Source organism: Monodelphis domestica, chromosome 1 (genome assembly GCF_027887165.1).
Source record: "Monodelphis domestica isolate mMonDom1 chromosome 1, mMonDom1.pri, whole genome shotgun sequence".
Taxonomy (NCBI): Eukaryota; Metazoa; Chordata; class Mammalia; order Didelphimorphia; family Didelphidae; genus Monodelphis; species Monodelphis domestica.
In genome coordinates, this window is record NC_077227.1 from 81,428,508 (window position 1) to 81,447,037 (window position 18,530).

Here is an 18,530-nt window from a genome sequence, read left to right on the forward strand (position 1 = left end):
AAGTGCTAATTGTTAGAGAAGTGATGAGTAATTCGTTCCTAAATATTAAAAGATGGGAGAGTTAAATAGTATTTTGCCCTGTGAATCAGGGCAAAGGAAAAAGGTAAAAGAAGGGAAAGTAAGGCCATAGATATTTAGTGGTCTCTGAATGTATTGGGTGCCATTTAGTTGTACTGTATACTTTTTGTTGAATTGTATTTTACATAATGCTGTAAGGTTTGCAAAAATTCTTCATATCTATTCCCTCATTTGATCCTTACAACAACTCTGTAAGGGAGCTGTTATTGTATCGATTTTAGAAATGAAGAAACATAGGCTCACTGAAGTGATGTGATTTGCTTAGGGTCACACAACTAGTAAGTTTCTAAAAATGACTCCCCCTTCACCCACCTCCCCAGTATAGAATTCTGTCCACTCATTATACTGCTTTCTTCAACCTCTTTTATGTGAAAGCTGCAGATATTTAAAATAGAACAACCCTAATGAAAACCATCACTTATGTAAAAAATACCCTCACAAAACTCCATCCTTAAAAAATGAAATTTCCTCTAAGTTAATTTTAGCATGTAGTAATTGTCCTGTTATTTTCTAGAGAAAAAGCAAAAAACGGGCCCCGAGCTTTCGGAAACTTCTGAAAACTAGTAAAGTCAAACTTGACAACAAGTTGAAAAATAAACAATATAAACAGCAGAGTACTGCCAAGAAATATCGAAAAGAACAGAGGAAACTTAGACAAGCTGTTAAAGATGTTGTATCTAAGAAACCTGTTTCATTGGAGGATAGAAAGCAAATACATAAAGGTAAGTGTGATAATATTAAAATTGTGTGCTAATTTATTCTAAAATGTTCTGAATGGGTTGGTGGTATGAACAATTCTTACTGTAAGTAGTACAGTATATGTATGTGTATATATATGCATGCATACATGTTATGTCTATAACAGAATTTTTCTTCATGGTGTTCTCAAGCTACTGAATTTATTCACTTAAATTTGTTTTGTTGTGCATGTCATTTTTTCAGGCTGATGATAAGTATGTGATTAATGCTCTTTTCCATGGATTGGAAAAAATTTTGAAGCAAGGGAGGTAGAGTTGGGTACTGAACAGAGTAGATACAGGTAGAAATCTGGAGTTAAAAACTTTCTTTTTTAAGAATGATCAGAATGATATCTCCATAATTTTTTGTATTCTACCACTTGACCCCCCTCCTAGGTATTCTAAGTGTTTATAGACAAAAATGCACAATCCTTATGTAAGTTTTTATTTCTTACATATTGTAGTTAAACACAAAAAGTGTGTAACTTTTCAGACTTTCACTGAGTCACTAGGAGACATAAGGAAAGGTTAATTATAATTATATTTATTATTATATGTAATATATTTCATTTATAAATGAAAAACTATAAAACTAATTTATACTTCAGAAGCTGTTTCTGTGTATATTATGTTCTTCAGTAATTTAATGATACTGTATATCATCAATCTTATATTTCCTTCATAGATGTAGATTGTAACTCATCCCCATTTTCTCATTCATTTTATGCTATTCTTGTTCATGTCTTACTGTAAATCCACTACAGGACTCTGCTCAGTCTGATGGGGCTTCTTTTAAGTTTCTTCACATTGTGTGGATGCTAGTGGAGCACACAGTTATCTTTTACTTTTGTATGACAGGCCCACTTCCTTTTTTGATCATTTTTTCTTTCTTTCCCACATATGTTTTTGTATCACCATTGTGCAATTTTTCGTTGGTAATATGTTGCAGTTAGCTCATGATCACAATTTGCCTCTTTATTGCCCTTTGGGTGACCTACAACTTTAATTCTCTGAAGATTATGGTGTTTCATGATCACCAGACATACATTTTTATTGGAAGAATACTGACAAAGCAATGGATTAGATTATAGTTCTGGCAAACCTTTTAGAGATGGTGTGCCCAAACAGCACCTTCAAGCCACCTGTGAGCCCCTGCATTATCCCAGAGAGCAGAGAGAGGAAGTGCTTGCTTTGGCCTGTTGTACGGTGGGGTGGGGCATGCAAAAAAATGTCCTCAGGCGGGGTGGAAAGGGGTAATGGAGCTGGCATGCCAGGGTACCTGTACCATGGCTTCACCAGCACAAGTTTAGCAACTTAGGGACATTAAAAGCACCCAGAAGTTTGCTGAAGGCAGTTCTACCTATGTTTTTCCTCCTGTTTATTTCTGGGATTAGCTTTTGTATTGATAAACCAACTCTACAAACAGTTCATCTAGCTGCATATGAGAGTCTGGATTATAGTTTGGCTGAGTTTATTTTGCATATCATTTAGGAGGATTTGCAGCTTTCTAAAGGCTTTAGCAGTCATCCCAAAGTAATTGAAAATATTAACATCTGAAGATCTTGCCCTTGAGTCTTATTTGAACTGTATTTTGTACTTATTCCAAGACAATATCAAAGATCTCTGAGCATGTGTCTGTTTGTGCCTCCTTGATTTTAGCAATCATATAGTTGTCAAAGTTGTCCTTGTGTCTTAAAAGCATTCTCACATGATTTTAACATTTATGAAGTTACATTTTTTTCCAAGAGAGCCTTTAAGGTGGCATTTTGCTTTATAGAATCATACAGTGGGACATTGTATTCCTTGCACCTTTCAGTCAATTGTGTATATTTGAAGATGTTTGCTGTGGAATATTACTTGTGAAACCTATCTGTTCCTCATACTTTCAAGGATGTCTTGAACACATGTGTATCTTATACTCATAAGGTAGTTGTAGATGTGGAAAAGTCATCAATGGGTATGGATACTTTTCAATCACTGTTTTTGGTGGAAAGAAGGTCTATGATTTTTTTAAGCATTTTTTTCTTTCAAATCCTCTGAGAATTAGTCTCCCAGAATCTTTAGAATGGCTACATACAGCATTGCTTTCTGTATATTTGGAATCCTTTTCTTCCCATTTCTTTTCTTTAATTGAGTTATCTGTTTTCTTGAACATCATATTGGGGGTGCAGAGGTAGAGTCACTGTCTCTGACTCCACTGTCCTTTTTTGATGTTGAAGAGGGTTGGTTCCAAAAGGTCTTGTCCCTATATCATGAATCAGGACTTGGGATATTGATACAACTATGCTGGGTTCATTGTTATTTACGGAGAGAACAAGTTGTTTTAGTGGTTTTGGTGGTCTCTTTTATTTTTTATCTAACTTCCTCGTTTGACCCTTAAATGTCCTTGACCATCAGTGGTCATTAAGCATCTGCTCTGTGCTGGGCACTGGGCTAAGGGAAGGAACTCCCAGGCTAATGTTTAGAGGCTAAAACTCCCATCTTCATTGGATTTCTTGCCAGATTTTTAAAAAGTTTTTCTTCCCTTGTCAATTTTTTATACTCCAATGCTCATTTTTTCCTGCTGTCATACTGTGTAGAATTTTACAAATAGTGGTGTCATCCAAATTTAAGATTCTTGATGAGATAGAATCAAATGAGGAAAGTAGGAAAATTTAAATTTTGACCTAATGTCTAAAGATTTTCCTTTTCATACAACAGACTCTGGGTTTAGTCACAAAATTTGCATTCTAGTCACAATAGCAAAGAGCTTTATTTCCACAATAACTCATTTCTATTTCTGATATCTTTGATACAGCTCAAAGAGCAGAAGAGGAAGAAGAAGACCTTCCTTTGGATATGATGGATGAAGATGACTTGCAGTTACTGAAAGATTTAGGTCAAATGCCATCATTCTTGACTAGAGATCTTTCTTCTAGGTAAGTATTTTTTTTTTAATATACAGAGCATTTTAATTAAGGAAAGATTTTTTGTGGCTATTTACGAACCTAAACTGACAAGATATTTAGCAATACACACACACACACACACACACACATATATTAATTGTGAAAATAATACAATCTAAATTTAACTGCTAAAAACTGATGAACAGTAAAAAACAAAATTGTTTAGTGTACATTGAAGTAAATCTGAATGGATGATTGAATAGAATGAATGGGATAGAATGCTATTCTTATGGCAGGTGATGGAAATGGTAAGATAGAACAGGCAGAAACACAACAAGTAGAGGCATAGAAAAGAGCTAGAAATAAATACCCCCCAAAATTTAGGGTGGTACAGAGCATATTAATTTAGGTCTGAATGTTAAATCAGTGATTGACTAGAATCTAAAATTGGTTTAAAACAGGAAAAGTCAAGGGTAGACTTTGTACTTAGAAGATATTTATGTAATTAATGTCAATGTTTTATTTTCCCATACTTAAAAAAAATATTTTGAAATTTCTTTTAATGTAATTTTTGCTGAAACATGCAGTGAGCCTGTTCATGTCAAGAAACGGAAGCAGGAGAGCATAATAGACAAATATGAAAAAGTACCAAGACGGCTGCAGACTGAGCCAGAAAAAGAAGTAATTCACTTGCTTCCTATCAAAGATAAGTGTGGTATTATTCCACAGACCAGGGAGAAGCCAGGTAAGCTAATTATTGAACAATTATATTTAATTTGCTATTTGTAATATTGCGTTATTAACAATTTTTTTTAACATGCAGTTGTTGATACTAATGAAGAGGAAGAGAAAGAAGAAATGGATGTTGAGGAAGGTAATTGAATGACTTTTTATATTTTGTTGATTTAAAAATAAATTTCAGATTCCAGCAGGAAGTATCCCAATGCCTTTTTTATTTTTTAATTATTTTTATTATCATGCAAACCCCCCCCCCCCCCCCCATATTGGCCTCTGTTGTAAGAGCACACTCATACAAAACCAAAACCTCAAAATAAAACCATAAGTTAACTGATTGTGAAACATAGTATGCTTTGATCCACATCCATCTGACTCCCAACAGTTCTTTCTCTGGAGATGGATAGCATTCTCTATCACAAGTCTTTCAGGATTGTCTCAGATCATCGCATTGCTGAGAGGAGCCAAGTTTTCACAGTTGATTATCATATAATACTGCTGTACTGTGTACAATATTCTCCTGGTTTTGCTTATTTCTCTCTGTATCAGTTCATGCAGATCTTGTCAGCTTTTTCTGAAATATGGTGAGTTTTTAAAAAAATTCTTCATCTTCTGCTTCAGAATTAATACAAATATTGGTTACAAGCAAAAGAGTGGTGAGTTAAGTGACTTCCCCAAGGTCACATAGCTAAGAAGCGTCTGAGCCCAGATTTAAATTCAGGACTTCCCATTTTGAGACCAGGCTCTCAATCACTGAGTCACCTAGCTGCCCCCCATAATGAATTTTTAAACTTGATACAATCTGGAACATAAAAAGCTATTTCAGGAGGGTTAGTCATTTCAAAGCTTGAGATATGGTTTTCATTGGGTCTGCATCTGGCTGTTGTTGCTTCCTTTTTGAAAGTCATTTTTGTTTATTTTTTAACCTGGAGCAGAGACGACCTCATTAATTAATTTAAGGAATTGTATGGTTTGTGTTTTCTTTTTTGACTTACCTGATTGTGAGTACTACAGATTTTAAGAATTTGAGTTCCTTGAAAATAAATGATTTTTTTTCATGTACTCATTTCAGAAATTGAATAATGATTAACTCTTAAGCTTTGTGTCAACTCTTGGATCATGATTAATGTCATACTCCCTAACTGTGAGTGTCTCCTAAACCTCCGTGTTTGGCTTTTTTATTTGCTGACCTCATCACTTCCAGTCATGTCTATGCAGGTGACTCCCAGATCTGTATTTCTAGCTTTTATCTCCTAAGCTTCAGTCTCATATCATCTTGTGCCTCTTAAACAGTTCGAGCTATATATCTTATAGGCATATCTATCTTAATATGTCCAAAACAGAACTTGTTATCCTTTCTTTCCAATCCACCCTTTAAAAAATTCTCATTTCTATTGAGGGCTTCAACATTTTTTCATTCAAGTTTGCAGTCTCAGCATCATTATCTATTGTCCCATATGTCCTGTCATTTGACAGATCTTGTCATTTCTACCTCTCCAGCACCTTCTCTATTTGGCCACTACCCAAGTTCATATGGCCACCATGATTTTTTAAAGGGTAAGCTTTTAAGTCTTACCAAATTGATCATTTTTACAATATTGTCCTGATTCTGTTCACTTCATTTGTATTAGTTCATACAAATCTTCAAGATCTCTCTGCAACGATCCCCTTCATCATTTCTTATAGCACAATAATATTCCATTCTTTTCATATACCATAATTTGTTCAGCCATTCATTCTTCAGTAGATGGGCACTACCCATTTAGTTTCCAATTCTTCAGTTGTTTAATTTCAGGTATTGAATTATCAAGAGATAATTGCAAACAATGATTTAAGCTATCAAATGATGATTTTAGGAAACTTTCCTAACAAAAATTCTTAGCTATTCTAAAATCCCAATATAAAATTAGCCCCATCAGAAAAATATACAATTAAATTTACTTTTAAATACTCTTTATTGAAGCCTTTTTCACTTAAAGTAGGCATTATAATGATTTGAAAATATATTCTGATATGGTTGACACCAATTCTTTTAAACAACAAGTAATATTTCCAGTATAGTTGCTGATTGCAAATTTAATAGTAGTTTGTATGGTTAGTGTGAGCCAGTTCCAGCACACCATTGGTAGTAGTAGTTGCCCAATAAATGCTGGTTAATTGAACTCAGACTTATTTTAGTTTGTAAAAATTGGTCTCAAACCATTTAGGAGTTCATGAGTGTTTATTTTGGAACTAGTTGAAATATACTTTTGTTTAAAGGACTAAACCTTAAAATGATTAGTGTGCTGGTATGTAATAGATACACCTATTAGGAGATTTCTGGTATTAGGACAGGTGATGGTGCAGTAACACCAGGAAATAAGCTAGAGGAAAGGCTGGATCTTGCGGTTCTTCCCCTCTCTCCCCCCACCACTTTCTGTTCTCTTTCCAACTGTTTCTCTCAGAAATGGTAAGCTTGAAGAGTTTCCTCACTAACTAATCCCACAATTTTAGATCTTTTAACTAAAAGGGTTTATTTTTTCAGATAGAGGAGGTAAAGAGGAGGAGGGGGAAGAGAGGGAAATAGGTTTCCCTAACTGCCTATAATTTCCTCTTGATTGATGATTTCATAGTAGGTTCAATTCAGGAAATAAAGTTATTTTCTCTAAGGGGAGAGATTGACTTAAGTTCTTCTGAGCTAAGCTCCAAAATTCCTCTCAGTACTCAGTCAGATAAATGATCATTGACCAAGAACAAGTCTGGTTTTCAGCTTCTTCCCAACAGTGAGAAAGTAAGAAGTCAGAGTTCAAGCAGCTGGACCTTTCTTAACTGCTTTCCTCCAGATTCCATTGGAACTGTAGCCCATCTTAGTTGATTGACAGCTTCCCAAAGTTCCAAGTTGCTTGCTTTTTTTGCAGATCCATTTTGTTTTTCCATTTCATCTGTTACAGGTAGAGTGATTAAAATTCTTAAGAGAAAAAATTCATTTGTTTTCAAATGCCCTAAAAGTTTTTTGGAAGCAGACTTTCACATATGAATATATAGCATAATTACAAATCATGTTTACCTCTTCATTTTCTTGAGAGGGAGTTTTATTAGGCAGTAATGTCTTAGCTTCCATGATGGTACCATGTGTACCTGTAAGTATTGACACTGCATTTCTTTAATATTATTCTGTAATTCTTTTTTGCCAGATCGACTGTTTCCTCTCTAATGAGTATTATTTTGTTTCAGTGGTTACTGAGGATCCCATGCCAAAGCTGACCACAGAAGAATGTTTAATTGAGAGGCGGAGGAAACTACAGGAGAAAAAAATACATATTGCAGCCTTGGCATCAGCCATCTTATCTGATCCAGAGTCTAATGTAAATAGCATTAAATACTTTGAGACTGTTTCTAAAGAACTGCTGCAAACTCTGAATGTTTTCAGTCTGTGTTGTCCTATCGATGAAATACAAAAACATATTAACTTGACCTCAATAGGAAAGACAGTGTTGTTCAGGAGAAAGAACTCTGAATGGGGTTTGACTTTAAACTCTGCCAATCTGGGTGTCTTTCAGCATATAGTAAAGGATTAGTGATTATTTGAAAGCTGATTTTTTGGTTTGGTTCTTTGGGTATATTAGATAGTTAATGGACACATGATTTTATAATATTGTGCTGGGTGAAGCAAAGTTGAACAATACAGGATAGGTAAGATATTTAAGATAATCCAACATATAATCCCTCCAAACTTCCAAAGCAACTAAATTAATAAAAATATAATATACTGTAATTCTTTTTGCCTTAAAAGCACTTTTCTTCATACTAAGTCTGTGAAGTAGGTTTTGTAACTATCACTGCTGTTTTACCATTATGGGAATTACCCATAATTGGCACAGGTAAAAAGTATGGCACCACCATTGTAGTCTTCCAGTTTATTCTATCAAGCCTTGTGTTTTTTATAATGCAGGTTTGTTTTCTTTTTCAGAAATAGTCATTCCAGTGTTCATTTCAATAGTAAGCTGTAGAATCCTTTACACTTAAAATATGATTCAATTTACAAAAAGGTAATATATGAAGAAACTTTCAGGAAGACATCTATTTGATGTTTTCCTGTATTTGACATTTTAGGGTTTCAGATTTCCATTGTCAGTGTAATTCTTTTAAAAATATGTGTTGGATGAGGGCAGCTGGGTGGCTCAGTGGATTCAGAGCCAGGCCTAGAGACGGGAGGTCCTAGGTTCAAATCTGGCCTCAGACACTTCCCAGCTGTATGACCCTGGGCAAATCACTTAACCCCCATTGCCTAGCCCTTACCACTTTTCTGCCTTGGAGCCAATACACAGTATTGACTCTTAAGACGGATGGTGAGGGTTTAAAAAAAAAATATGTGTAGGCATCCCTTCCACATTGTGGAGATTAGGGGAATGCCACCCTGCCATGATCTGGAAAAATTTGATTATAACTTTTTTAGCCCTTCTTTTGTACCAGAGAAGACATCTGAAATTTTCTTTTATGCCTTTTTACAGTACTTTATTTGATCTGCCCCCCCCCCAAAATATATATATATATATATACACACATACATACATATTGTGTTAGGTATTTAATCACAGACTATGCATTTTTACAACTTTTTCTGTGTGGTCACTGACCTTTGTGTGTCATTTGTAGCTTCCACAAACCCTTCCCAAAATTCTTGTTTAATTTCTTATGCTGACCCATGATATAGCTAAACTGAAATGGGGAAATTCAAGATATGGAAGGGATATTTGAAATTGGTTTAGCATTGTGTTGTATTTCCATTTTAGTGCTTGATTTTGGACTTTTTCAGCTTAGTGCTTGCTCTTCTTTGTTGTAATCTGTTTTTTAATTCCACATGTTATTTCTTTAACAGATTAAGAAGTTGAAAGAATTGCGTGCCATGCTTATGGAACAGGATCCTAATGTAGCTGTCATTATACGGAAATTGGTGATGATTTCTTTGATGGAGTTATTTAAAGATATTACTCCTTCCTACAAAATTCGACCTCTAACAGAAACAGAAAAGGCATCCAAGGTATTGTTACAAGTTGTCCAAACTAGACACATATGGCTTATAAAGAATCCTGTGGCAAATAAAATTGCAACAATGGCTGAGACTCAGTTTTCTACAAGGGCAACATAATAGTTTATTCAGTGACATGATAATTTACTAAAGTGGATCCCATTGGCCAACTCAGTTAAAAAAGCCAGTGACTCAAAAGGAACAGGAAAGGCCTCCCCCCCACCCCCCTTATTGGGATTCAGAAAAGGAGGAGTTCTAGGCCGTTGAGAATGTTATAATTGGCTTATCTAGAAAAGGTAAGTTGGCCTTCAGGTATGGGTGATCAGATCCCTTTCTGGCAACTGAGGAGTGTTAATTGCTTTAGGGGGCCTAGCTTCCTTTAGCAATCTTGGCTAGAAAAGCAAAATCACTACAGGATAAATTGGAAGGAAGGGAGACGCAGCCTAATTTGATTTCCCTTTGGATACCAGATCACTCCTAACTTTAACCAAGAAGAGGAGCACAGGAAATTTGTTTCTATCATCCTCCTGTCCCCCAAGATGGAGCAAGAGCCCTGGGGGACTAAGAGTGATCACACTCCTCAATCATTACTTTAAAGATTGCATTGTGAGCTAAACTAAAAAAATGGGGTTTGACAAGATGGAGAAATGGCTGGATTACAGAATGATATTAATTATAAGTGATTCAGCATAATGTCTTTCTGGAATTGCTTAAGGAAATGATAATGACAACAAGCTGGCTGTTTAGTACTTTCACATACAGTGTAGATGTATTATAGCAGAATGATTCATAAAGTGAAATTCTAAATATCAACCCCTACTTTTTCCTTTTGGAGAGAAATAGAAATCTAGTTTCTTGGTTTGATACTTTCTCTAGCATGTGTTGCTATTGATATCTTATATTTATAAAGTACTTTAGGGTTTACAGTGTGCTTTATAGTAATTCTGTGAGGTAAGTTGTATAGATATTTTGCTTTGTAAAGGTGTTTTACTCAGGTCTTTTGATTCCAAAGTTCAGTGCTCATTTTAAGGTAGAAAGGTCATTGTTAAACTTGACTGAGCCTCATTATTTCTCTTCTGTCACATAGAATCCAGCCAGGCTCCTTGCTTATAGCCTATTTTGTGGGGAATGAGCAGTAGGTGAATACCTGATATGGTGGTCTTAGTGATTGCTTGTATGTTGTGGGGTATCCAATTAATGCATAAAATAGCAAAAAGTAACCTTTTTAATCCCCCCTGAGTACTCATTAGGATTCTTTGTGTATCTTCATCTGCTTTTATTTATGTTTTCATAGTTAGATCATTTATAATTCATTCTTTTGGTCCTGTTTTTCTTACTTTTTTAGCTTATATCATTTCAAATTCTCATTTCTTAATATTCTTCACATTTGTTCTTAAATGCATTATATTTTATTAGTATAACATAATTAACCTTTCTTTTAATGAACATTTAGTTGTTTTCTTGTTGCAACTTCATATTCTGCTCTGAAAATCTTTGAATAGTTGCCTCTTTTTTCTCTTTTTTTTGCTAGTACTTTAATGGTGTAGTTCTAGCAAAGAAATTGCAGTAGATGGAATGTGCATACTGTGTATGCATAATTCATATAATTATTCTTGTAACTTTTAATAATCAATTATATTGCAGAAAGATTGTGCAAGTTTGCAATTTTATCAGGAGTGGCTAAATATACCTGTTGTTCTATAACCACTTTGCCTTTGAATTTCATTACTTTGCATTTTTGCCAGTTTTTTAAAAGGAGATGTTACTTCAAAGTTGTAAGTTGCATTGACTTATATTATTATATCATTAGTATTATTATCAATACTGAACATTTTCAATTTGTGTTTCTTCTTTTTTAAGTTCATATCTGGCCATTTGTTAGTCATGAATTGGGAGTAACCACTTAACTTTTAATAGTTTATCTGTATCATATTTTAAAATAAGTTTTGGTACATTAAGTCTTTATATCTCACTCATTTCCCATTCTACTTCTGATTGGATCCTCCCCTGTGACAAATAAAAATAATTAAGCAAAAACCCATATAGAGGTCATGTCTGACAATATGTATGAAATTCTGTACTAGCAATTCCTTCTTTGCTGTGAGGGAGGAGGTGTTTCATTAATGTCTTTAGGACCTTTGTGGATTTTTCTAAAACTTACAGTCCAATTTCCTTTTAATGATATTTTCATTTTCATATTTGTTGTTTTTGTTTACATTATTATCTTGGTCCTAGTAATTTAACTATGTACCAGTTCATATGCATTTCCCCCATGTTTCTCTTAATTCTCAAAATCATCCTTTATTATTGCAAAATATTATTCTGTTACTTTCACATGCCATAGCTTTACCCTCCCCACCACCAGCCTTTTCAAACATCTAGGTTACTTCTACCTCTAATGTACTCTAAAGAAGACTTGGAATTTATGCTGAGTAATGAAATTACTGAATGTAATATATGCACAGTTCAGCCAATTTTCTTACATAATCCCAAACTGAAATCTAGAACAACCAGACCATTTCAAAATCTCTGAATTATTGTCCCTGACTTTCTCATAGCCCTCTCATCATCTGTTGTTATCTTCTGCCTTCTCTACCAGTTTGTGAGGGGAAACCTTAGGATTGTCTAAAGTTGTGGCTCTCTTTCTATTAGTGATTTGTAGAATATTTTAATACGGTTACTTATAGTTAGCATTTCTTTTGAAAATTGCTTTCATCCTTCAATCATTTATCTTTTGGGGAATGATCCTTTCTGCATTTTAGATATCAAATTTTTACAATTCATTTTTCATAAATATTTTTCTCTGTTTTTTCTTTTAATTATATTGCTTTTTTGCTGTGCAAAAATATATTTTAATGTAATATGATAAAATAAACTTCTCTTGCCCCAATGATTCCTTCCATTTGTTGAAATTTTAAAAAATTACCATCTCATAATTGTTAAATAATTCTATTTCATTTCATCTTTTCTAGGAGACTTTGTTGTTGTTTTTTGTTTGTTTGTTTTGTTTTTTCCCCCTTTGGTTGATTTCTCATGTGGTTGGAATTTATTTGGTATGAAATCTAGGTCCATATACCTTTCTTGCCAAATTGCCAACAATTTTCCCAAAAACATTTTTCCCAAGTTTCTATTACCATAAACCTATCGTTTTACTGTTTGTCATTTTATAATATTAATCCAGCCTATCCGTGAACATTAAATGCCCCTTAGCTCATTTAGATACTTTAGTCTGATTTTATGTCTATAATCCTTGTGCAAGGCCTCTGTGATTAATTTTTAATATATTTCTTATAATAGAGGTTTTATTATTTTTAATTTTTATTTCTAGTCAATAAAAATGAACATGATGTTTCTGGGTTAGTATTGTATCCCGTGACCTCGGTGTTTCCATTAAGTGGTCAGGATGTTAGGATTTTTTTTCTATCGTATTTATGTCATTTAAAAATAATATTTCATCCATTTTATTTCTAAATTCAGTTCTTTTAAGCATATTTTTCTTTCTTATAGTAACAACTTACTCTTGAAAGTAAGAACAAATATAAAAATATATAACTTATATCTAAACTTACAGCCATTTAAGAGAGTGAAGACAAACTTGTGGTTGAAATTGAAGGGTGAGTTGGTAAAGGGGAATCTCATTTTACTCTTCATGCAGTAATAGCCCCATCTACTGGAACTTTTGGATGTTTCTGTTGAATCTTAAAAGTCTAGGATGCAGTATTAGATCTTTGGTGTGGTCAATATAAATAAGTTTTTAAGCAAGCATATCTTTAAAAAGTTTGTAAATAATGGAATGTTAATGTCTATTTTAGCTGTCTCTATGTGAGCCAGCTGTATGAACCTTGTGTGATGATCTTCATGTATACCAGCTATAAAAGACAAACAGTCTTTGTTATAGTGTAATATAGAAGGAAGGCTTTGGACTAAAAAACCTGTTTCTATTTCTGGCCTTATCACTTATCAGTTGAATAACACTGTCCATTTTTGGATGATAATGATCCATGTTTCTGTTATGTCATGTAGAAAGTATTCCATAGGTATATAAGGGTGTCATATGGATGTAAAATATCAGTACTGCTTAATTCGGGGGAAAAAAATTTAAGTATTTTTGCAAAAGCCTCAATTCTGCTATTTGTATTTTAGTTGTGATATTTGCAGATTGGAATACTTTGGCTTTGAAAAGTGAATTTTTATGTTCTTATAGGTGCGAAAAGAAACCCAAAAACTAAGAGAATTTGAAGAAGGCCTAGTAAGCCAATATAAATTTTATTTGGAAAATCTGGAACAAACAATTAAAGGTAAAATGATTTTTTAATGCTATTGTTGGATTTCCTCAGTTATTTTGTTTCAGGAGGAAAGAAGAATTACTTTAACCACAAGTGTTTATAACGAATATTTGAGAATTTCCACTATGAGTTAGTAACTAGAGTGAATTTTCCTATCAAACTCCTTTTTTTTCCTACTTCCCAGAGGGAGTCTGTTTAGGAGAGACTTTGGGCATTGATGGGAAAGGAAGAAGACATGACCTTTTTTCATTGCTTTAATTTTACACACTTAGATTGAACTTGACTCTTGACTGGCTAGCCTTGGTTGTTTGGGAATAGGGATTGTGGACCTTGTCCTGTATTATAAATAGGTTCTTGTGCTGGAGGGTTTTGGAGGAAAAGGACAGGCTATCAGAGGAGCACATAGGACATATAAAGTATTAGCCCTTATAGAGTAATGTGGAGTAGTGGATTTAGGGTCAGGAAGACCTGATTTAAAAATATGGCCTCGGACACTAGCTATATGGCCTTGGATAGGTCACTTAACTTTTGCCTGACTCAATTTCCTCATTTTCAAAATGGCAATAATAATCACTTCTGCCTTGAGGGGTTATTGTGAGAATCAAATGAGATAATTCTAAAGTACTTAGCACAGTGCTTGGTATATAGTAAGTAGTAGAGAAATGTTAGCCATTATTATTGTACCATTTAATTGCTATGTGATTCTGGATAAGTTGCTTAACCTTTTTGTGCCCCCATTTCCTCATTTCTAAAAGGAGGCCATTAGATATGATGACCTGCTCAGGTTCCTTCTATCTCTAAATCTATGATCCCTCTTATATCCTGAGTGACTGGACTTTTTTGTGTCTACTAACTAGCACTTCCTAAGGTCCTCTTAAAATAGAGCTTGGCAGAGTAGAGCTGGTACTTTACTTTGTGAGCACCTGGTTAAACGTACTACAGGGTTTTTACTGCTAGATGATAGTAGAGTGGTGGCATTTAGCTTTTAAAATTTGAGTATGTTATATAAATGGGCATAGATCCACTATTTCTCTTTCTTCGGGCCAAATATATTGCTAGAGATAGGGGTTTTTTTTTTGTTTTTTTTACCCTTACCTTCCATCTTAGAAACAATACTATGTAGATTTATCCAAATTTCTCTTTTATGAGAGAGGACTTTGAATATATGTGCTATATTGGGAAGTTAATTTGATGGAGGAAAAGGGAAGAATAAAAGTTATTAATTAGGGAAAAAACCAGTATAATCTGTTAAGAAAAAATAAAATTTCCTTCATAGAATTAGAATAAAAGCTGAGGATAGTCACATGAGAAATGTGGTGGATTATATATAATTGAATAACATTTCTAAACCTTTAAAATGCTCCAATGTGTGTATTAAAAGAGATATTTGAAGAGATGCTGAACAAACCAATTTGTCTTATAGGGTGTGTGAATACAAGCTCTGATGGGTGGGGCTTAAAAATAATATTGTGGGGGGGGAGCATTATGACTAGTTTGGGTTTTGACTAAAGGGTAAATCAAATAAATAATGGACATTGTCTTTTGATTAGATTGGAAGCAAAGAAAACTGAAGAAAAGTAACGTTGTCTCCTTAAAGGCCTATAAAGGTCTGGCAGAGGTTGCTGTGAAGAGCTTGTGTGAGCTGTTGGTAGCACTCCCTCATTTTAACTTCCACAATAATATTATTGTATTGATTGTCCCTCTTATGAATGACAAGTCAAAATTGGTACGTATGTTGAAATGTTCATTTTGTTAGAAAAATGTTTAAAAACAATCATTCCAGAATTACCAAAATTATTATTATCTTGTCTCTATTCCTGCGCTTAATACTGCTTCTTTCCAGGTTAGATTAAAAAAAAAAAGTAAACTTTCAGTATTATTAAAAAAAAGTAAACTTTCAGTATTATTTCTTTACAAAGATTCTTGTTTTTTGCATGTAATTCGATTAAAAAAAATTTCATTCTGATCTTAAACAGTAAAACAAGTACTTCCATATATCTCATACACAATGGATTATAGGTAGTACGACTATGATTCTTTCTGTTCTCTAGAAAAAATGTTTTACTGATCATCTTTTCTTCCTTTTTTTTTTTGAGGGGGAAGAAATTTTTTGAAATAAATATCTATGGTCAAGCAAAATAATCCTATATTGACCATATCCAAAAATGTATGTCTAATTACTTTGTCTTGAGTCTCTCACATTTCTGTCAGGAGAATGCTAGCCCGCTTGATCATCAGTCCTCTGGAATTGTGATTAACTCTTGCTTTTCATTATTATTTTTAAATTCTTCAAAGCTGTTTGTCTTTACACTGTTATTTTAAAAATTGGTTCCTTGGTTCTTCTCACCTCACTTTGAATCAATTCATAACAAGTCTTCCCATCTTTTTTTTTTTAACCCATACCTTCCATCTTGGAGTCAATACTCTGTATTGGTTCCTAGGCAGAAGAGCAATAAGGGCTAGGCAATGAGGGTTAAGTGACTTGCTCAGGGTCACACAGCTGGGAAGTGTCTGAGGCCAGATTTGAACCTAGGACATCCCGTCTCTAGGCCTAGCTCTCAATCCACTGAGCCACCCAGCTGCCTCCCTTTCCATGTTTTCTGAAAGCTGTTCCTTTTGTCCTTCTTTATATCTTATTAATGCTGTATTACTTTCTTATGCCGTAAGTTTAACCATTTCCAATTATATGAGAATCCTTTTAGTTTGCAGTATTTTGTCACCAAAAACCAAACTACTTTAAGTGTTTGATACACAAAGGCCCCTTTTCTTTTGATCTCTTTGGATTATAGATAGTAGTCGTACTAGTAATAGTAGTAGTAAATGGTAGTGGTGATGGTGATGATAATGGTCACTTTCCATATAATTACAAGTTGCTTTCCAGAATAGCTAGCCCATTTCACGCCTTCACAAGTAATTTTATTAATGTACTGTTCCTGTAGTCTTCTAGCAACTATAGTTTTCTGCTTTTGTCCTTTTTACTAATCTGATTGTTATTTTTAATTTAAATTTTTCTACTATTCATTATTTGGAACATTTGTTCACATGGTTGTTGATAGCTTAAGTTTTTTTCTTTGAAAAGTACCTCTTCATATCCATTTATTGTTTTATCTGTTGGCAGTTGCTCTTGTTTTATAAATTAGAATCAGTTCTATATCTTAGATATGAGACCTTTAGTAGAGAAATTTTCAGTCCCTTTCAAATTTAATTACATGTAAGTTTGCATTGTGCTTTGTGTTTCAGATTTCTGAAATGTGTTGTGAAGCAGTACAGAAGCTCTTTAAACAAGATAAACTGGGCCATGCTTCTCTTGGTGTCATTAAAGTGATATCTGGTTTTGTAAAGAGCCAGAATTATGTTGTTAGGCCAGAGGTAAAGATTTATTTTCTATCTTACTTGGATTAATTTTCTGTATGCACAAGCTTGTTTTATCATTGAAATATTCTTCCCATCCTGTTTTTCCTGATGCAAAGTGTAGGCTATTGTCCTTATGCTTAAACTTTTTGGAGATGAAGTTTCTGGATTTGCAATTTCATGGAAATTCTTGCCACTAATGTACTTACTACCTGCTGGCTACCTAGGACACTGAGAAGAAACCAAATGACTAGCTAGATAGGACTGGAGACAGATCTTCCTGATCATCACACTGTCCTTTACAAATCTAGTGAGAGAAAACTGAGTCTTTGTTATATTTGAAATTAATACATCTATCATTTTTTATGAAGTTTATTAATAGAAAAGGTAGATAAGCACAGAGTTAAATCTCATCCTTATTTTAAGGTCTCAGACCACGTATCGCCTATTCTCCATGAATCTTTTTCCCCCTCACCTATCTGCTCTCTCCCAGAGTCTGTGCCAAAAAGGACTCAGGTGAGCTCTGCCCCCTTTCTTGACATTCAGGATGTTCACAGGCCGTTCCTCAAATGTGGATCAACCAGTTAGCCCTCCAGGATGGGGAGAGAATGAACTTCCCTCACCACATCTCAGGGATAGAAGTTGAGAATTATTGTGTGTGTTTTTAAACTAGGCATAAACATAATTTAGGCCTTTTTCATTAGAAAATTATAGTAGTGGTAAATAATCAGGAGAAGGCATTGGAGTACAGTTGAAAGAGCATTGAATTTAAAGAGGAATTAGATTTGAATTCCAGTCCTTCCTGTGTCATCATTTACCCACCAGAGCTTCAGTTTCCTCATTTCTAAAATATGAAGGGGTTGAAGAAGGTTCCTTCTGACTCTAAATCCTATAATCTGTTAAGTTTCCTGGGTTTAACATTATTATCATTTATAGTTTTTTCCTCTTAACTTTTAAAGTATTTGAAAAAAATTCACAGATAACGGGCCTCTACTGGCTGATAAGTGAAATTTAAGGAATTAAAAATTTTTTAGAGTTCTTTATATTTATTGTTTCACTTAAGCCTCATAGTGAGTTTAAGGTTAAAGTTTTTCCTTTTAGATCTTCTCTTGGGAAGTCTAATTGGATATTACCCATATCAGAAAATACTCTTCATGTGCTTAGAAGTTTGTATTTTGGAATAGCTACTGATATTCATAACTATTTGTTCCTGGCATTGTTGCCTTTCTGCTTTGAATGGTTTTCCAGAAGAAAGAGTAGGCTATTTTGTTTTTTGTGTTTTTTTTTAATTTTGGATTCTAAATTATTTTTGCAGTACTCAAACATGAAGTATTAGTGCAGTGCTTACTTATGATGACTCATTAATATAACAAATATTAACTTTTACTTAATAATGCTGTTCCAAGTTCCCATTTTTATTGAGAACATGTAGGAATAAAAGTTGAAA

General features: G+C 33.9%; 1 protein-coding gene across 1 annotated transcript in view; it reads left to right on the forward strand.

Moving 5' to 3' along the window:
* The window catches only part of NOC3L (NOC3 like DNA replication regulator), a 38,561-nt gene that overhangs the window by 798 nt on the left and 19,233 nt on the right, over positions 1–18,530 (forward strand). Inside the window, exons 2-10 of the mRNA XM_007478780.2 lie at positions 593–800; positions 3,613–3,733; positions 4,291–4,448; positions 4,527–4,577; positions 7,652–7,782; positions 9,297–9,458; positions 13,651–13,744; positions 15,283–15,458; positions 16,973–17,101. Coding sequence (XP_007478842.1) covers positions 593–800; positions 3,613–3,733; positions 4,291–4,448; positions 4,527–4,577; positions 7,652–7,782; positions 9,297–9,458; positions 13,651–13,744; positions 15,283–15,458; positions 16,973–17,101 — 1,230 coding nt within the window. The remainder of the gene's footprint in view (positions 1–592; positions 801–3,612; positions 3,734–4,290; positions 4,449–4,526; positions 4,578–7,651; positions 7,783–9,296; positions 9,459–13,650; positions 13,745–15,282; positions 15,459–16,972; positions 17,102–18,530) is intronic.